This window comes from Molossus molossus, unplaced genomic scaffold, assembly GCF_014108415.1.
Source record: "Molossus molossus isolate mMolMol1 unplaced genomic scaffold, mMolMol1.p scaffold_m16_p_15, whole genome shotgun sequence".
Classification (NCBI taxonomy): domain Eukaryota; kingdom Metazoa; phylum Chordata; class Mammalia; order Chiroptera; family Molossidae; genus Molossus; species Molossus molossus.
Window position 1 is genome coordinate 53,974,912 of NW_023425350.1, and position 20,560 is coordinate 53,995,471.

Genomic DNA, 20,560 nt, shown 5'->3' on the forward strand with positions numbered 1-20,560 from the left:
GATAGTAAATGGACAGCAAAGAGACAGAATTACATTGGATCCCGGTCCACTCGGGGTTCCTTAGAGAAGTAGCCAATTCCTGGGCTGGGGCAGGGAAGGTACCTGGTGAGACTGGTACATTTTATTGTGCCAGAAAGTAATGAAGTGCCCCCCAACTGATGGGGACATGTTAAAAGGACCAGTGAGGGAAGATGGACATTGTGTGCCTCTGGATGTGACAACTTGAGAAGTTCACAATATCGCTCACCTAGTATTCTCGAAGGACTGAATCTAATCATGAAGATACATCAGAAAAACCCAAACTGAGAAAATTGCACGAAATCACTGGCCTTTTTCATCAAATATGTCAATGCCATAGAGACAAAGGAAGACTGAGGAAATGTCCACATTACAGGGAGCTAAGGAAACCACTAAATGTATCGCGCGATTCTGGACTGAATCCTGGACGGGAAGGGAGTGGGGAATGGTATTCCCAGGCGCGTTAATGAGAAAACTGACAAAACGTAGGACATAGATTAATAAAAGTATTGTAAGATTCCTGAATATAGTAACTATACTGTGGCTATTACTATAGAGTGAGTATCTGTGCCCCCCCCCCCCAATATTCACAGGTTAAATCTTAATGCCCAAGGTGATGGTATTGGAGGAGGGGCCTTTGGGAGGTGGTTAGATATGAGGGCACAGCCCCCATGAATGGCATTAGTGCCCCTAGGAAAGAAGCCCCCGAGATCTGGGAGAGGTGATGTTTCAGTGAGTATGAAAGAGCAGTAACTCAAGACGGAGGTTGTTGGGACACTTTCCAGACGCAGCAGGGCCTTGGGAGAAACTGTTTGTAGCTGCTTGAATGCCCATCCTCCCAGCCTGGTGAGTGGCAGGCAAGGTTCCTACTGTCTCAATCTGAGTAATTTTTATTTTCTCAGTAGTTTACAATATATGGCCTTCTTTCCCCCTCCAAAATTCAGCCCCCCTCTTTACCCCATGAGATAAAGTCAGTGGATGTTTTTCCATCCCTTTTTCTTTACCTGGAGAATGAGTCAGCCAAGTGGTTGCTTCCAGTTCCTTTCACAAGAGAGGTGAGTCAGCTAATTCTCAGCAGGGGTTGGGGCCTGCAGTCCATGGCCTTCCCACCGCCTTCCCCCCTCCACCGCCCCTGGGGGAGCGCGGGCCTTGGGAGCAGCAGCTGAAGGCGATGGTCTGAGAAGGAACCTCCCGCCCTCCGTACCCAGCCCTCTAACTCACTGCGCTTGGGAATAAAACACTCACTGAGCCTGTAGCCCAAAGGCAGAAAGGCTAGACCAGCTTGGTGGCCCTGGACCAGGCTGCACGTTGAATCGCCGGAGTATTCCAAACACCAGCTGAACACCCAGAGACTCAAACTCTATTGGCCTGGGGTGGGCTCCAGGCATCAGCATCTGTTTAATAACCTGCCCAAGTGAGTAATGAGCAGCAGGGGTCGAGAGCCACTGGACTAGCAGGTACTGACCCTTTCCACAGTACAAACCAGCTACAGGACTCTCTAGTCTGTAGGATATAAAGGATTAAAACACGTAACTACCTACAAGTCACTTTCCTTTCAGAACTTACTTCAGGCAAACTACATGAGAAACTCACCACCGCCTCACGACTCTCAGCCCACACAAACCTCTCCCCCCTGGAGTAAAGAGTGCACCTTCCTGTCCAGCAAGCTCCCTGCCCAGAGGGAGCCCTGTGTGACCTCTGTGCCCTGAAACACACTGGCCTCAGCCTCAGCACACCCCCAGCACACCCTCAACACACCCTCAGCACACCCCCAACACACCTTCAGCACACCCCCAACACACCCTCAGCATACCCCCAGCACACCTTCAGCACACCCACAGCACACCCCTACCCCAGGTTCTCTTAGCAGATGAGAGAGTTCTGAAGGAGCAAGAAAGTTTAAAAACAAACAAACAAAAAACTTATTTCTGCATAGACTGAAACACAAATGGGAAACAGCAGATGTGCCTTTTCCTGTCCAGGGGCCCCAGTTTGGCCAAAACGGTGTTAGGCCTGAAGTGAAAAAAACAGCAGGTTCAGAAGGAGAAATGAGCAGAAAACGAAACACCTTGTCACCTTTCTCCCCTCTGCTAGGCAATATGGGACAGGGGTTAAAAGCATGGCCTTCAAGTTTACAGGAAACAACAGGGAACAGAGGAACTTATTCAATAATACCACAGAGATGCCTTCAGCCACATTCAGAATGAGGGGAATTCTACAGGACAAAGAACCCAGTTTCTTCAACACAAAGAAAAAAGAGAGAGAGGGAGAATAAATTAGAAGAGACATACGTATCAATCAAATATAACGTGTGGGTCTTTTGGGATCCTGATTCAAACACACTGATTATTTAAAATATGATGACACAAACAACAAGTGTTGGCGAGGGTGTGGAGAAAAGGAGACTCTAGTACACTGCTGGTGGGAATGCAGACTGGTGCAGCCACTATGGAAAACAATATGGTGTTACCTCAAAAAATTAAAAATTGAACTGCCATTTGACCCAATGATCTCACTTCTAGGAATATACCCTAAGAAGCCTGAAACACCAATCAGAAAGAATATATGTACCCCCATGTTTGTAGCAGCACTATTTACAATAGCTAAGATCTGGAAACAGCCCAAATGTCCATCAGTAGACGAATGGATAAAAAAGGAGTGGTACATATACACAATGGAGTACTATGCAGCTGTAAGAAAGATCTCTTATCCTTTGAGATGACATGGAGGAACCTGGAAAGTATTATTCTAAGTGAAACAAGCCAAACAGAGAAAGACAAGTATCATATGATCTCACTTATTTGTGGAATATAATGAACATAACAGTCTGAGGAATGGGGTAGTCCCAGGGACATGGAAGTGGGGTACAGACTGACAATCCCCAGAAGAGGGGGTGGTGGGGGAGAGATAAGCCACAGAACTTATATGCAGTGTGCATGAACAATGGACATGGACAACAAAGCTGGAGATAGAGCGGCGGTGGGGGGGGGGGGGATCAGTAGGGTAAAAAGAAGAAACATCTGTAACAAAAATAAATTAATTAAAAAAATAAAAATATGATGACAATCAGGGAAATGTGAATAGTACAAGGGACTGAATGTTTGTGTCACCCCCTCAAAAGTAATGTGCTGAAACCCTAACCCCCAAGGTGGTGGTATTAAGAGATGCGGTCTTTGAAAGGTGACGAGGTCATGAGGGCTCTGCCCTCATGAATGGATTAGTGCCCTTATAGAAGAGACCTCAGAAAGATCCTTCCACACTTCAGCTATGTGACATTGCAGCCTCAAGGTGCTGTCTATGAACCAGAAAGGTGGCTCTTGTCAGACACTGAATCTGCCAGTGCCTTGATCTTGAACTTCCAGCTTCCAGACTGTGAGAAATAAATTTCTGTTGTTTATCAGTTACCAGATCTATGGTATTTTGTTATAGCAGCCCCAACAGACTAAGACAAATAGTGACTGGTCTGATATTAAGAAATAATTTATTTTAGGTGTGTTAAATGGTATTGTGGCTATGTTAAAACTAATTAAAAAAAAAACCTGATACCATGTGAAAAAGGTACTTCAGCTCCATGATATTCTTTCTCTAAAACTCATAACCCCAGTCTAATCATTACAGATACTAGAGAAACCCAAATTGAGGGACATTCTATAAAATATCTGACCAGTACTTCTCAAGATTGTCAAAAGTAATCGAAAACAAGAAAAGTCTGAGAAACTAGGGAGACATGAAAATAAATGTCATCTGGGATCCTGGGTAGGCCCTGGAACAGAAAAGGAACATTAGTATAAAAAATAGTGAAATCCGCCCGCCGGCGTGGCTCAGTGGTTGAGTGTCGACCCATGCACCAAGAGGTCACCAGTTCAATTCCCAGTCAGGACACATGCCCAGGTTGTGGGCCTGATCCCCAGAGGGGAACATGCAGGAGGTGGCCAATCAATGTTCTCTCTCCTCTATGTTTCTATCTCTCTCTCTCTCCCTTCCTCTCTCTCTAAAAATCAATAAAGAGGAAAAAAAAGCGAAATTCAAAAAAGGCTGGAGTGTAGTTAATAGTAATGTTCCCAAGTTGGTTTCTGAGTTTTGACAACTATACCATGGTAATATGAGATGATAATATTTAGGGGAAACTGGATGAGGGTTATACAGAAATTCTGTTCTTTTTGACTTCTGTAAATTTATTCCAAAATTTAAAAGTTTGTTTTATACTTTTCTTTTTTTTTTTTTTTTTTTTTAAATCCTCATTCGAGGACACCTTTCCATTTTTTGTACAGACAGAGTGGGAGGGAGAGAGAGGAAGAGAGAGAGAGGGAAACATCGATGTGAAAGGGACACATCGTGTGGCTGCCACCCGCACGACCGACCAGGGCCGGGGACAAACTGCAACCGAGGTACATGCCCTTAGCGGGAACCGAACCCGGGCCTCTCCGGACCGCAGGCGGACGCTCTAACCGCTGAGCCAAACCGGCCAGGGCTAAAAGTTTGTTTTATAAAAAAAAAAAAAAAAAAATCCTTTTTTTTTTCCTTTATCCTCACCCGAGGACATTTTTTTTCCATTTTTTGTTCAGACAGAGCGGGAGAGAGAGAGAGAAAGAGAGAGAGAGAGAAAGAAAGAGAGAGAGAGAAACATCCACGTGAAAGGGACACATTGAGTGGCTGCCACCCGCACGACCCAACCAGGGCCAGGGACAAACCGCAACTGAAGTATGCGCCCTTAGCGGGAACCAAACCTGGGTCTCTCTGGACCGCAGGCTGACGCTCTAACTGCTGAGCCAAACCAGCCAGGGCAAAGTCTCTGTTTTTTAGAAATACTTATTAGCAGGTACAAGGAAATGATGGGATATTTGGCTTTGCTTTAAAATAATTCTTTGGTGCCCAACCAGTGTGGCTCAGTGGTTGAGCACTTACCCATGCACCAAGAGGTCGCTGGTTCAATTCTGGGTCAGGACACATGACCAGGTTGTGGGCCAAATCCCCAGTAGGGGGCCATGCAGGAGGCCACCAATCGATGTTCTCTCTCATCGATGTTTCTCTCTCTCCCTCTCCCTTCCTCTCTCTAAAAAATCAATAAAGAAAAAAATTAAAATAATTCATTGGTTGGGGTGAGGATGTACAGACGAAATGAGGCTGGCCTTTCATTTGCAATTGTTGAAGTTGTGTGATGGGTGCACAGAAATCATTGTCAACTGTCTCCACTTTTTTATCCTTTATTGGTTTGAGAGAGAGAGAGGAAGGGAGAGGAAGAGAGAGATGGAAACATCGATGAGAGAGAACATCGATTGGCTGCCTCCTGCATGCCCCCCACTGGAGATCAAGCCCACAACCTGGGCATGCGTCCGCGACCACTTGGTGCATGGGTCGATGCTCAACCACTGAGCCAACTGGCCAGGCTGTCTCCACTTTTTATGCTTGGAAACTCCCATAATAAAAAGTTGACCATAAACAAATATTGACTCTGGAGTCAGAATGCCTAGGAAGTTAGTTCATCTATTTGTGTGCTGCAGTTTTCTCACCAATAATATAAGGGATAACTGTTGTTGTGAAACTTATGTAAGTCAGTACACAAAAAGGTTGGAACAATGCTTGGCTATCACCATCATCTTATGGGAAGAAAGATGGTCAGAGACCAAAGGCCACTGAGGCAACCTATCCATCTCCATTCTCTGACATGGCTCAATGCCCTTGCTTTTCTGCCCTCCCATGCAGGGAGATCCTTGAAGGATGAAAGAAGGGTTTGGGGCAACTCCCAGGAATAAGGACAGACTCTGGTGCCCATTCTTGCAGAAAGTGATGAGACTGGCTAGGGATTGAAAGTGGTGTCCCTAATGTGCGCTCTGGGGATGGACCCTGGATTATGAATCACTCAGGGTTCAAGGGGATGAAAGCAGCCAATGTGGAGAAAAGGGGGGGTTTGAGAGGGTGGGTGGGGGTTCAGTTCGAGGAAGAAAAGGTCAGCAGCGGTGAGTCATACAGGTCTTTGGGACCCCTTCAAAAGTGGGGTCTTTACTTCAGAAGCCACTGGAGGGTGTTTAAGTTTAGGGGAGGGGGGAGTCACTTGATCAGACCTGCACTGGACTCTGCCATGAGGAAAAGGGAGTGTTGAAAGTGGAAGCTGCGAGACCTGTCAGGCGGCTTCCACAGTGGCTCAGGAGATAGTTGATGGGGCCTGGTCTAGGATTCTGGCAGTGGACACCAGTGGATTCGACAGCTGTTTAAGAGATGAGAACACCTCTGATTGTATTTAGAAAGTGAGGGAGAGAAAGTATATGGGTGACTCCCGGGTTTCTTAGGAGTCAGTCGGGTGGTAGGCTGGGCTGCTTGCACAGCGGGAGCAGTGTGGCAGGGAACAGGTTTGAGGGGGAAGCAGACAGAGTTCCTTAACACATGGATCACATGCACGGTACAGGTTCCTGTGCTGGAGGCGGGGCGCTTCAAAAGCAAACATTGTTACCGCCTTCCAGAGCCCTGCCAAAGAAGAGATACAAGCAATGGCTGCCAGAACAGAGTAGTCTCAAATGTGCATTTATGGCTCTAGCGATGATCACACAAAGGGTTCAGTCCACTTGGAAGTTCTTGATAAATGTCTGTTGTGTGACTGAATGTCCCAGAACAAGTACCAGAGAAAAACCATCCCACAGATCTTTATTCAGCACATTACTGTGTCTAGCCCCATGGGCCACAGGGTTAAGATGGAGACAACAGAAGGGCAAAGATCAGCCCTTTCACTCAAAAGGTGCACACAGGGGTTAAGGGGACCAAGTAACCAAACAGAGAAGTATTAAAGGGCCATAGGGCAGGCTGACTTATAAGGACCCCACTTGTGGTGGCCAAAGAGGTAAGCAGGAAGGAGTCAGTACCCTGGTCCTATCAGGGAATAACGTCACAGGGGAAGAAGGGAGGAGGTGGTCCTAAGTCTTGACAAATGCGCAGGGCAGGAAAGGGGGACAGCCCATGAAGGGTTACTCAAGTTCAGGCAGAGGCACCCCTGACTGTCTCACCCTAGATGGCACCCTACGCTGGTAGGAAGACACCAGTCTCACCTCAGACACCTACATGCTGAGATGGTTTGTTTTTTAAAACAATTCAAGTCCTATTTTAAAACAGTGGAAACACTTTCTCAGAAGGCTTAGGGACACAGCTCTGAATTATCAGCAAAACTCGGTGCATCACCTTGCTAGAACCAGTTTCTCTACCACCACCACCCACCAAAAAAATAAATAAATAAATAAAATTAAAATTAAAAACCCACCGCACCGACCTTTGTACATTTCCTTTCTTCCTGCAAACTTCTTTTCTGTCCGCCTCCGCTGTCCCCCACCCCAGGCCAGCCCAGCTTCACTTCAGCCGAGTCTCTGCCCTTTTCCTAATAAATTCCATTTCCTCGGCGTTGGAGGCAGCTGGGGCCCAAGCCTACGAGGCAGCCCGCAGCGTGGGAACGGCCCTTCCCTGCCTGTAGCCCCGGCCTCACGTCCAGGCTGCGGGTTCGATCCCCGTCTCCGTGGCCGAGGTCGAGTTACCCGTGCCCTGCGGGGGGCCCCGGAAGAAATGGACCTCTGTTACGGCACCCCGAAAAGCCCGAGCAGGTCGGACAGAGCCGAGCGCTCGGCGGCGCCTGGGCTCGGGTGCCGAGGCCGCAGCGGAGGCGGCCGGTGCATGTTCCCAGGGACGCAGACCCTCCCCGCAGCCGCCTGCCCCAGGAGATGACACAGCGTTTCCCCCGCACCCAGCTCTCTCCGCAAGTCCTCGCTTCATCCCCGGCAGGGCACCAGCCGGCCGACTCGCTGCGTCAGCGAATCACTCGCAGGAGGGGACCGGAATCGCTGGGCCGCGAGCACCCCTCGACTCGTGGCCCTGACCCCTCGCGCGCGCGGCGGACCCGTTTGGCATGGAGGGCTGGGAGCTTGGCCGCGGGGCACTGATGCCGCCGGAGGCTCCTCCAAAAGCTCGGGAAGACTGTCAGTTCCCACCCTGGGTAAAAAGTCAGAAGGCATCTCGGCCAAGGCAACTTCTCATTCAGGGCCGGACCCAAACTTTCCGCCCAGAGTGGGCAGCTGCACAACCCAAAGGGACCCTGCAGAAGCCACTCGGACCCAGGTGCCCACATCCCCGGCCGCGGCCGGCAGCGGCCAATCACAGAGCACCTCGGGAGGGAAAGGCTGGAGGGCGCGGGCAGCCGCAGAGCGACAGTGCCGACGGCCAATAGGGAGCCAAGGTGGGAGTCCTCGCTCACCCCGCTGACCAATGGAAAAGGAGCGACTTTGGCCGAGGTCCCCGATCCAGTAGCTGCAGGCTCCGGGGTGGCCGCGGGTCGGAGACCCTAAGGCTAAAGGGGATTTTGCAGAGGAGTTTGTTCACCCTCCCTGTGCCACCCGCTGAACCTCAGACCACAACCCAGTCCTCACCTGCTGGAAGCGGGGTTTGCCCAGCTGGAAAGGAGGTGCATCTGTCGAGGCGCTAGCGGCACTTGCCGCTGCTGCCGATGCTGTAGTCGCTGTATCCGCCATGGCCACTGACGCCCGCAATCTCCGGCCCTTTTAAAATGTCCCTCCTCGGCCCCCGCCACAGCTACGTCTCCGGATTGGCCATAAGCAACCGCAGCGAGCCGGAGCCGCAAGGGGTTTTGGGGAGTGTAGTTTTCCTTGTCAAGACGCTGGACACCCCTAGACTGCAGAGTTGCACCAACGCAGACTGGGATTAGGTTCCCGCTGCCAGTTTTGCAGTCCGGGGCAAGTGTGCGTGTACGACGCTAAGGTCTCTACTAAAGGGGCCACGGAGTGACCCCTCGCTGGTTACTTGCCCCTAGAAGTTTGAGTTGCTGCGGTGGGCGTCACTTCTAGAGCTGCAGCTCAAAAGAGCATTACTCAAGCGGGTCCGACCCGGGACCAGATGGGCCAGGACTCCAGGCCGAGTAGGGTTAATCTCCGAAGGCTTTCTGCAGGAAGTTGCACTGCAGAATATTTATGCAATTTCTTCTGTCCCACCCTGCCTCTTGCCTTGTGCTCTATATAGCCATGCTGTCAGTTCCTGGAGCCCCCCCCCCCACACACACACACACACACATACACACTCTTTATGGCCTCAGGGTAAAAACATTGTTTCCCAATCCATGGATCTATGTCCCCAAAACCAACACCACATGCTCCTATAGCACCCAGCACTTCTCTGTTGCAGCCCTTGCATTTATAATTATGGTTTTGAGTATCTTTCTTTCCTATTGTAAGGTCCACAGGGCAGGGGTTGTGACTTTCTGATTCACTGCTAAGTCCTCGCCCCGGTGCCAGACATGGAAGAGCTCACAGCAGAGGCTCAGATATTTGTTGGCTGAGTCAAACTCGTGGGGGGGGGTGAGGGTCTTAGGAGCTTTAGCAGCCTCCACTTCCTTTTGCCAAAGAATATCCCTCCTGGGGCTAATTCTGGGCAAGAAGAGAACTGGGAGTGGGGTTCAGTGGTGTTTTTGAAACTCTACAAGGACTTGAGGTAAGGGGAGTACTGCAGAATGTAAAGCAAGGCACCAGCAGGGATAATGAACACATGGAGAGAGGAGAGGAGCTTCTGCCTGTTTCATACAAGAGGACAGTAAAAACATGGTTTGACCCTAGGGAACCCCACTTTAGGTCTCCTTAGTCTTGTGGTGAGGTGCAGGGTTGGCAGATGCCTTCCCATGCATTTCTGAACAATGCATGATCTGTAGCAGTCAGTTTCTTCATCCTCCAACGGCTGAACCACAAGCAAACAGACTTTCCCTAAAGCCGGAGATTCTAGCTAGCAAAGAACCATTTGTGTCTTGGATTTGTAGCTTATCTTTCTCCACTAGACCAAGTGGCTTGAGAATAGGAATCAAGTCTTTTATCCTCTGTATTCCCCCAAAGTACTCAATATATGTGGGTATCCTGGGAGTGAGAAAAGACCGAGTCCAGGCCACTGGACAACACTGTGCCGCTGCCCTGATGTTAGGACAGGGCCAGTGTCATCTAAGAACGCCATCACCTCCCTTCCCTTCGGAAGCCTGCTTCACATGCTCATCAAACCAGGAACACAACAGAGCCACCTGCAGTCTGTGAACTTTTTATTCTTCATAAAGTGCTTGAAACATGAAGAACAAGGTCTTTATAAACAAAAAGTTACAACTAGGAAGACAAACGGCAAAGCAGGACTGTTCCTGCTCCCTGGCCACCCCGCCTGCAGCTCTTCCCACTCGTGACCAGGAGCAGACACCTCCAACAAGAACCTTGGGCTTCAACTCCAAACTTCCAAAGACATCCCTGACCTGGGTATTTTGGAGGCCCATAATCATGGATGAGTGGGAGGTCAGTGTCAGGGCAGGGGCTGAATAGAGCCCAGAGGAATACCTAGTAGAGGAGTGACCCCCTTCCCCCAGAAAAGATACTCATCCAACCCCCAATGACCCACCCAAAAACATGACCTGAGCCCTAGGTACCTGTGGACACTTTCCTCAGCTTTGATGAGCGGTCCTTAAGGTAGATAACATTACCGGGGCTTTCCCCCATCGATGGAGCTCCTCTGCTTTGTCCTGGCAGAAGATATCCCTCCCAGAGCAGATCTCCTTCCAAGGCTCTCCGAGTGATTCCGGAGAGCGACCCCACCGGCCAGCTCGTGAAAAGAGGAGATCCCAGAGGGGCTCTTGCCTCCTCACTGGGTCAAAACTATCCTCATTCAGCACCTCACCCCACAACTTTACTAAGGCAGGGTGCCCCAAGCCACCAAAGGTCCCCTGCAGATGCCGTGGGGAAGCCTGCTGTTTTTCTGCAAGCAAACCAGGGCTGGGTCAAAGGACAGACATGTAATTTCAAAGTGCACCTCAGCCAAGCCAGTCAAGGCTATGGGGACAGACTGGGACAGCAGGTTGTGGATGGATGGGAGGACAACTTTTTCCTAAGTATAGGAAGAGTGGGACCTCCCACTTCCAGAATGTAGTTCTTTTCCCCCAGGACCCCCCTCAATTGGTATAGAGGGAGTAAGAGAAGACAGCAGGTAGGTAAAGGGAGCAGCAGCAGCTTGGCTGGACCCTTAACTGATATTAACCCTAGGGGAGGACAAGCATCATAGGGCTGCCCCATCCTCCATTTCTGTTCCTAGGGTTCTGCCAGATCCATCAGCCCCATGTGCTCAACAGGAAGGGAGAGGGTCGCCAAACAGGGGGTGGGGTCCACATCCAGAGGCTCTTGACCCCACCCACAAAAGGCACATTTTAATCAGTTTCCAAAAGTTCAAATCCTGTAGCAGCACAGAGTTTTGGCATCTGGACAGGCAACAAGAACACTGATGGAAGCTTGATCCCCTTACATAAACAAGCCAAGGCCCCAAGGCCTGGAGGGGCTCAACCTTGGAGGTGAATGAGGAGGTGGTCTCTCCACACCTGCCCCAGCTCTCCACACATTCACACAAGACACTCATGGAAAGAGGAGGGCAGGGAGTGGCCTGGAGAATGCAAATCATCACCCTCCATCCACACATTTGCTCCTCAAACAGCTGGAGACAGACAGACTCAACACTAGACCATACAGGCTCCTTGCTCTCGGGGGAACCAACGAGGCTGAAGGGCAGGTGCCCTGGTTGCCCATAACTTACAGACGAATGAGCAGCTTGGTCCCTGCCACAGCCCTAGTAATACTAGGACCCATCCAGAGGCTGGAGGGACAAGGGTTTAGCTGTGGAAGAAATGGCTGACCATCCCTGTGGGGTAATAAAGTATGTTCCAGGTACCACATCAAATTGCAGCTCACCCCTTCTCTGTCTTGAGGGCTAAATTCTTTGTTCAATTTCTGGAGCCCCCAAAGCTACGGGGTATGAAAATAGGCAAGTGGGTGAGACCCACCTCTAATGAGAGCCCAAAGTCCCCCCTTCCAGCAGCCTCAGTTGAGGCAGGAGGGAGGGGGAGCAAAGGGGTGACAACAGAAGACAGACTGCACCTTGCCCCAGGTGAGTGAGCTCAGCAGGAGTAAGGAGGGTGAGAGCCCTGTGTGGGCAGTGGGTCCGTGCCGACCCTCCCGGGGGCTGGGGTTGAAGAGGGCTACTTGGGGATGTCGGGGGGGATCTGCAGCAGTGTGGGTGAGGTCTCCATGATCCGCACCAGCAGCCGGTCAATGTAGCTCTCCAGCTCCTGCACATGCTCATCCCGCTGGCTCAGCTCCCGCTCCCGCTGCAGGAGCAGGCTGATGAGTTCGTCGTGGGTCAGATGGTAGTACTTGGCCGACTGGTCCGGCGCACCAGAATCCTGAGGTCAGATGGAATGAGAGTCAGCAGAGCACCCTCAGGCCTACCTGCCTGCCTGCTCACTGACACCATAGGCCCCTAGAGCTGCCTCTGTCTCCAATGCCAGAAATGGCCTACCTGGCTCAGGGCTCTGGCATGTAAGACCAGGCGTGCCCCTTGCTCCACCCTGCCCTGCACCCTGTTTCTGAACTCAAGACACCTGGCCTCTCTCCACGGCACTACACGACTGGTCTGATCCCCCGGGGCGTCCTGCTAGGCCTCACCTTCAGCCTCTTGGTGTCCACGGGCTGGCCAACCTGGGAGGCCAGAGCCACAGGCTGAACGCTGCCAGATGTGACTGTCTTCAGCTTCTCCAGCCCACTGCTCAGGGCTGTGCTCAGACTGGAGCGGGGCTGCTTCTTGTCGGGGCTGCCCTCCACGGGGGCAGCACTGAGGGGCTTCACAGGGTGGGGACTGTGGAGACAGACAGGAGGTGTGTTATGGAGAGGGATGGGGAGCACAAGGAAAAGGTGGGGCCACAGGTCTGCTGGACAGAGACCCACCACTTGGTGGTGGCTGCCTCTACATAGCCAAGGCCTCAGGCAGCTGTGTCCAGCATTCCTCAGCACCCCACCACCTGGCCCTCCCCATGTCACTCCCCAGATGACCCCGCCCCTTCACAGGGACAGCAGAAGCCTCCTACAAACTTCGCTGCACCTATACCCAGTCTGCAGGGCCGCCTCACCCCACCCATCTTCCCTCCATACTTTCCTGTATTAGAACCTTGCTCTGGTTTGGGAGGGGGGTTGAACAACCCTTCCAGTTTTGCAATTTTCCCAGGACTGTGAGGATTCTCAGGAAGTGGGACTTTCAGTGCTAAAACCAGGAAAGCTGGGCACACTGGGACACTTGCCTGCCCACCTCTCTCACTGGCTGCTCCCACTCAGCATTTACACCGACCTGAAAACCCCTCCCTTTACCTGATGTTTGCCTGGCTGCCACCCTTGGTCATCCCTGCCTCTTCTTCCTTCTCATCCAGCCTCCCCAGAGCATGCAGACTACATCCTGTCTCTACAGTTCTCACCTCCACTGGCTCCTCAACCCACAGAACAGGACGTGAGCACCCACCCGCCCATCGCAAATGTTCCTGCTCAGAACCCCCGAGTTCTCACCTTCCTGACCTCTCTGTGGAGTGACCCTTGGACCACTCCTTTCTCTGTGCTGCTCTCCTCCCTCGTTCCCCCCCCCCCCCCACCAAGCCCTTCTCTGCTTTTCCAACTTCTAACAGCCCTTCTCAGTCTTACATGTGAGCCTGTCTGGGGTTCTCTCCCCTCCACCTCCTCACGGCGGTCTCCTGCCAAGACCTCAGCCCTGAGTTCTGGACCCACACAGACAGTTTCAGGCTGGCTTCCTCCACTTGGGGGTCCCCCAGGCACATCACCCTTCCCTCCGCGCCTGCCCTTCCCTGTGCTCCTCAGTGGTGTGTGGCACCACTAGCCTCCCATGGCTTTTGTCAGAAATCTGGGAACCCCTCTGAATCCCCACTTTGGCTTTAGCCTTCACAAAACATCAAGTCCTGCTACCTTTTCACCTTTCCTCATAGCACCCTCCTGTCCAGGCCAGGGCTCGCTAGACCTTCCTCCTTCTGGCCACAGCTGCTACATCAGCTCCTGGGTCAGTCCTGCCCACCTCCACCACTCTCCACTGCGCCGTGGGCTCACGGTCCCAGCCTCCCTCTCGGGCAGACAGCAGCCTCCAACACGGCCCGCCCCCGGCCTTTCCCCGGGCCCTCCGCCCCACGGCTCCAGCCGGGAGACAGGCTCTCCTCACCGTTTGGTTCTTACGAAAGCTGTGCCTCAGTCTGGACTGCTGCCCTTTCTCCTGGGGGCCTGCTAACTTCTACTCAGGTTTCAAAGTTGTGCCAAGACACTTCCTCCAGGAAACCTTCCTGATTCCCCCAGGCTGACTAAGGTGTCCCTCCTCTGGGATTCCCCCAGACAGTTACCCAAATTGCAAGCATCAGGCCCCTAATTCAATTAGCCTACCCAAGGGGACCGCTGACAAATTATGTTTACTTCACAGAGGATTCAGACCATTAGAGAGTAGGAGGCAGAGTGGCTTAGACCAAGGCCCTGAAATCCACAGAAGGGCTCGCCCACATCCAGGGACGTTTACTCTGTTACCCAGGAGAGGGCTGTGGACTCAGCCTCACGACCCAGGAACAGACGCAGAGAGCCCAGCCAGGGGTAGGTGGTAGGGAAAAGGACATATCTCAGCCTGTCCCTCCCACCAGGGGTTTGCATTAAGGAAGGGGGTGAAGGCAGCTCTCACGCCCTGGGGGCAGGGAGGAGTACCAGTGAGGCGTACAAACACCCTGAGTGAGGGCCAGGAGTCCTGGGCTCCCGGTCCGATTGCCCCCTGATCTGAGGCACCCTGGACTCTGGAGCTCTCATGGACTCCATGTCCCCATCTGAGAATTGGGGACAGCTCTAGTTAGCCCATCCACTTCATGATGTAAGGAACATGCCAAATATAGGCATAAAGCCAACTCTGAAGAGAAGAAAACTTGGTAAAAGTGACCAGTTTAATTAGAAGTGCTGCTAGAATACAGCGGGGCCAGCCAAGGACACTGGGAAGCTGTGACCAGCTCCTCTCCCACACCTCTGGGAATGGCCTCAGCACCCACTGCAGCAGCAGACAGGGCCGCCAGCCTGCTCTGCAGCCCTTCGCTTGCAGCACTGGCCCTGGGCCTTCCCTTCAAGCCTCGGTTCCTTCTTCCCCACTGGGCTGGAACCGAATGGGGTGGGGACAGCATCTCTCATCCCTGTCAGGTGTCTGACACATGGATGCTCAGTGAATCCGCAGGACCGAATGCATGAGCCAGGGGGCTGGGGCCTCACAGAGGCCAGTGCTGGAGCCTGTCCTGCTCCCCAAACCCCTGGCCCTGCCTGCTTATCGGAGGCAGCAGCACCTCTGCTCCCCTCACTTCTTCACTCAGGCCTCCTAGAGCGCTGGCACCCTCTGGGCTTTGCTGCCCCTGATCAGTCACCCCTATCACCCCCCAGTGACCTGGACACCCCTCAGCAGCCACCCAGTGAGGTCATAGCCTCAAAATTCTTCCCAAACAGGCCACAGTGACCAGCCACAGGCAACCACTGTCGACTCTGCAGTCCTACTTGCATGGGGAGCGCCCTGAAGGCACAGACACAGAGCAGTGAGCACCTCATGAGGCTAGGGCCCCTTCTTCTGAGGGTCACATACATGGGGAGCGTGTCTTTCTTCTTCTTTTCCTCCACTGCGGTCTCTGCTTTCCTCTCTGAGTACCAGTCCCTTCTCTGTCCTCTGGCTCTCTGCTTTCCGCAGCCTCTCACCCGGGGCCTGTGGCAGAGGACGGGAGGGGTGGGGGCATCTGCCAAGCTTCGCTGCCGCCAGCCCCTAGCGGCTGAGTGCCTTAGCGCTCACCTCCCTCCCTCATCACCTCTCCCTGCCCCGTTCCTCACCCGCTGTGGCCCATCAGTGTAGTCATCCTCCAAAGACCTGGCTGATGGGGGCACCTGCTGGTCTAAGGTCCCCGGAGGAGGCAGTTTCAGAGCCCCTACCACAGAAGGCTCATGTCTTCAAAGCCCCCCTCGCGCTGCCCGGGTGAATTCACCCCTCACACCCCCCTGGAGGCGCTGAGGCTGGACTGTGGACACCTCGGCTCTTGGGCTGCACTGCCCCCTTCACCCCTTCCTCCTGGACAGCGCTGTCAGGGGGGCTGCTCACCTGGCACTGGGCTGTGGCTCCTCAGCTGGTCGTGTCTCCAAGGGCAGAAGCACAAGCGGGGAGGCTGGGGTGGCTGCAGCGTGGTCCTCCCCAAGTGGGGTGGGGGAGCCCCCAGGGGGGGAGGCTGGCTCCCCAGGGGGCAGAAAGAAAGAGGTCAGAAAGGCAGGCTCTGGGGGTGTGGGCAGCTCTTCTGGTCCACAGTAGATGGAGGATTCCCTGGACTCTGGAGGGGATGTGGACGGGAGGCTGGGGGGATCTCGGCTCTCCAGAGACAAGAAGGGGTTCAAGGCATCCTCCTCCAAAGCCCACAAGTCAGGCTGTTGGGAGCTGCCCGGCAGGGGCCCAAGCCCCTCTCCTGCTGGCTCCTGGCTCTGGGCCCCAGGAGCCTCAGGAGCCTCAGGGCCTTCTCCTTTCTCCAGAGCCCCCCAGATCTGCTGGCTCTGAAGAGCCAGGCCCTTTGAATAAGATGGTACAGGAACAGGACCCTCTGGGCAGCTGGCGGGCAGAGATAAACAGGGTCCAGACACAGGAGGGCTGGCATCCTCCACTGGCTCACTCAGCAGGGCCCCGGAGGGACAGCTTCCAGACTCTGACCCTGGCTTCTTGCCGTCCTGCTTGGCCTCCAGGGGACGAGCATCCAGTGCACTTGGGAAGGCATCTTCTTCTGCCTCTGCCCTCCTGCCACTCAGCCCCACGGTAGCCTTCTCCTCCTCCTCCTTCTTGTCCTGGTAATCTGCGTGTGTGAAGAGGCGTGGGGGCTTGGGAGGCAGCATGCTGGGCTGCAGCTCCGTGTCCAACACCCACTCAGGTCTGGGCTCCGGCTCCAGCTCCCGCTGGGGAAGCCCCTGGTTCCCTGTGGGGCTCACAGGTCCTGGTGACTCTGGCTTCACCCGAGGAGGAGGCAATTCATCAGACTCTCCCTGTATGACTGGTGAGGTCGTCTCAGCTGCAGGAGAAAGGGTGACCACATCCCAAGGCCAGGAATTGTCGACTGTATTGAGCTCCTGCAAAAGCTGGCTTTTGCCTCTGGAGGCCTCCTCATACGGGCCCTCAGGGGCATCGTCTGGGCCAGGCAGCCTCTCCCACACACTGATCACTTCTGGGGAGCTAAACAGAGATGTCGCACTGTCTGCTGGACTCTGCCCTGCTTCCCCTCCGGGGGCCATCGGCTCCCTGTCTGCTTCGGAGTCTGAGGCTCTCGGGTGCAACGAGGCTGACGTGGAGGGCAGGCCAGCCCCCACAGACCTGAGAGGCCCCGGGTCGGCGGCACTCACACTCTGGTGGTCCAATCCCAAGTCCAGAGGAACCCTGGGCTCCAGCCACTCACTGCTCCCACCTCTTCCTCCTCCCCCTGGGTCCCCTTGGGGCTCAGCTGCCTCCACTGTCATGGCCCCAGGACCTGGGTCTTGCAGCCCAGCGGCCTCCAGGCCCACTCCTGCGGGGGCCAGGATCTCACTCCTGGCCTCTGGACGCAGCCTGCTGGCAGCAAAGATGTTGAAGGTGTCGTCCCACTCAGGCGGGGCTTTCCCAGGGGAGGCCAGGGGGGTGGGACTGGCCCGGGAGGCACTGGGGAGAGAGGGAGCAGGTGAAGGAGAGTTTAGTGCTATGTCGGCTCTGAGTTCCTCAAAGAAGGGGTTGCTCTGCAAGGAGGTGAGGAATGGGTTGGTGAGCCCCAAGAATCCAGACGGGGTGGCTTCAGGGGCTGCGGTGGCAGTGGCGGCAGCAGGGGAGGCGGCTGCAAAAAGGTTAGTGCTTAGCGTGGGAGCAGCGGTGGGAGCAGGAGTGGGGGGGGCCGGAGCACAGGGGGAGCAGGGGAGGTGGTGAGGAAGAGCAGCTGGGTCAGGTTCTACCTGAGGAGACACGTCCAGGCTGTGGAGGGAGACAAAACCGTGAGCCTCCAGGTTAATGCCAAGACTGGAAAGCCCCTGCTGAATGCCACGCCCCCTGCCCCCGGCCCCCCACCTGCCTCTGGACAAGGTGCCGCATGCCACACAGGCTGGGTGCAGGCACCTGTGTTGGTCAGGGGACAGAGGGAAGACCCAACATGTGACATATATTAGGCATCACCCACGGAGGAAGATGCTGGACAGAGTTCATTCCATCTTTCCAACCCTGGGAAGCAATAATCCCATTTTACAGGCAGGATCCCAACCTAAACCAAGAGTTCTTTCCACTATCCCATGCTGAAGATTCTACTCAACACCAGAATTATGCCTGATGAACCAATCAGAACGTGCCTTACATCCCTTCAAGGACTGGCTTGGAGGGGACAGGGACCAGAGAAAGGCCAGCCTAGATATCTGGCTGGACAGAGCCAACACTAAAGGAGACATGACTGATTCCTTGCAGAAACAGGCAGTGGTTATCGGGTGTCATTAGGCAGGACAAGGTGTCAGTACTAACTGTCCACGGAGGACAGTGAGCCACTGCCGAGGACATCTACTGCCAGGCATCCGCAGGGACCGGCTCCAGGGAGACGGTGCCCTGCACAAATGGCACCCACGGGCCAGCCTCGAAAGCAGCCTCTGAAACGAGAGCTCTCAGTTTCGCCAGGATACTCCCAGGCACAGACAGAAGGCCAGAAAGACAGTACAGGATCCAACACCCCAATCTGCAGCAGTTTGACTGTGGTTTGCGGCTGCCTTGCAGTTGAGCCCACAAGTCAGACCCAGATTTCTGTGGTCTCACCTATTAACTGAGCCCTGTCCCCCAGCCCCCACTCCAAGCCCCAAGACCCCAATTCCTTGACCCCTGCCCAAGTGGAAGCATCCTGGGGAGCTCCTACACCTCCATCTTCTCCACTCAAGCTGCTTCTTCCTATAGGGAAATCCTGGGGGGGGGGGGGCGTGAGCTGGCAGAAGTCGGGCTTCCCCCATCAGTCCATGAGGACTGCAGGTTGGAATAGAGGAGCATTTAGCGAAAGAGGCCAAGAAGTCTGGAGCTTACCAGGATTCTTCTGAGAACCAGGGCCCAGGACAGAGCAGGCCCCACACAGAGCTGGGCAGAGGTAGGGCCAGCTTGTCCACAAACACCAGGGACAGGATATGGGAAGGACTCCGTTCAACCAGCAGCACAGGTGGGCTTCCCTACAGTCTGCAAGTCTGTGAACCCAGCCTCACAGACAGGGCACATCCAGGTCCCCACCCCCTGGGTTTCTCTTAAGAATCCAGCTTCCAGCCCTGGCCAGTCTGGCTCAGCGGTTAGAGCGTCAGCCCGCAGACCAGAGAGTCCTGGGTTCGGTTCCCACTAAGGGCACGTACCTCGGTTGCAGTTTGTCCCCGGCCCCGGTTGGGGTCGTGTGGGTGGCAACCAGTAGATGTGTCTCTCTCACATCGATGTTTCTCTCCCTCTCTCTTCCCCCCTCTCTCCCTCCCGCTCTGTCTGAAGATAAATGCAAAAACAATGTCCTCAGGTAAAGACTAAATAAATAAATAAATAAAAGAATCCAACTTCCAGAGATTCTCCTGGCCCTGTTTTTACCCTGCAATAACTCCCCATCCAAGCACAGATTCCCAGTCCCATGCTACCACCTAGAGATGGAGTGAGAGGAGGAAAAAGTCCCACCTGTTCCCACCCTACCTGGACTTCCCAGCACCACTCCGCCTCTATGGCCACACATGAGAGAAACAGGGATAGTCCTAGGCCCAGAGTGCCCACCACTGCAAACTCTCCCTTCATATCAAACATGCCCAGGGCCAAGGCACACCCAGCTACCTGAGGGACCAAGGAGAGTAACGAAGCACCACTACATGGGTCAAGACTCTACCCTAGGGTGCCCCCCACTGGAGCACCCACATCAGATATAGCCAACCCTGCCAGCAGGCTGCAGCCCCCAGAAACAAAGCTGGGGTGCTCTGAGCCACCGCTTCCCCAGTCTCCATTATGACAATTGGCCAGAGGGGCCTGGGGGGAGGAGAACTCCACCAGTATTAAATAGCACCAAGCTCAGCCCTGGCCTGGCCCCACCCACCCTTGCAGTTTTGCAGCAACCTGGTTGGCAGTCAGAACTGTAGGGCAGCAGAATGGCAGAGGAGTAGGCTGGAGCCCCAGGCTAGGCTGGCAACCCCCACTGGCTCCCCAGAGGTGCACACAAACCCATTGGTATGGAACCAGCAAAGAGCTTTCCCTGGAGTAAGGGAGTCCAGGTGCCAGGCCCAGCAGGCTCCCCACAGCTGGACAGGCTCCCTCTAAGAACATCCTGTCCATCCCTCCTACCCAGCAACAAACCCCTCCCCCAGGCCTCCCTCACCCCTGCTCCATGAGATGCACATTCTGAAGGTTCTCACTTTAAAATATCCCCTACCATTCCACCTGGCACAGATCAGAGATACGTTCCCACATGTTGTCATCTTTGCAGGTTATGCTCTGAGAACCGCCAAACACCTGTCACTAAAACCCACCCTGCCAGCCTAGTCCAGTGCCACGCCCCTGCCAAGCAGTGGAGGTTTCAACATATGCTGATTCATCTCTTTTAGGACCAAGAGTCGGGGGGGGGGGGGGATCGGAAATCCAAATGGCTCTGCCCTTTCAAGCTATGGAAATAAAACTTTGGGGCCTGTAGGAACCT

General features: G+C 54.0%; 2 protein-coding genes across 5 annotated transcripts in view; both read right to left on the minus strand.

Moving 5' to 3' along the window:
* SFXN5 (sideroflexin 5) overlaps positions 1-8,535 on the minus strand; it is a 114,298-nt gene extending 105,763 nt beyond the window's left edge. For all 3 annotated transcript variants that reach the window (XR_004959681.1, XM_036262700.1, XM_036262699.1), the window contains exon 1: positions 8,418-8,535. Coding sequence is in view for 2 of the 3 variants with exons in the window: in XM_036262700.1 (XP_036118593.1) it covers positions 8,418-8,519 (102 nt within the window). In the remaining variant the exon portion in view is untranslated. The remainder of the gene's footprint in view (positions 1-8,417) is intronic.
* A 2,950-nt stretch (positions 8,536-11,485) lies between these two features.
* RAB11FIP5 (RAB11 family interacting protein 5) overlaps positions 11,486-20,560 on the minus strand; it is a 34,174-nt gene continuing 25,099 nt past the window's right edge. The window contains exons 4-6 of one of the 2 annotated variants that reach the window (XM_036262858.1): positions 15,994-17,862; positions 12,513-12,702; positions 11,486-12,250 (exon numbers count right to left, since the gene is read on the minus strand). In XM_036262858.1, the coding sequence (XP_036118751.1) occupies positions 12,047-12,250; positions 12,513-12,702; positions 15,994-17,862 (2,263 nt within the window). In that variant the 3' untranslated portion in view covers positions 11,486-12,046. The remainder of the gene's footprint in view (positions 12,251-12,512; positions 12,703-15,993; positions 17,863-20,560) is intronic. The other variant, XM_036262859.1, reaches the window with a different exon arrangement.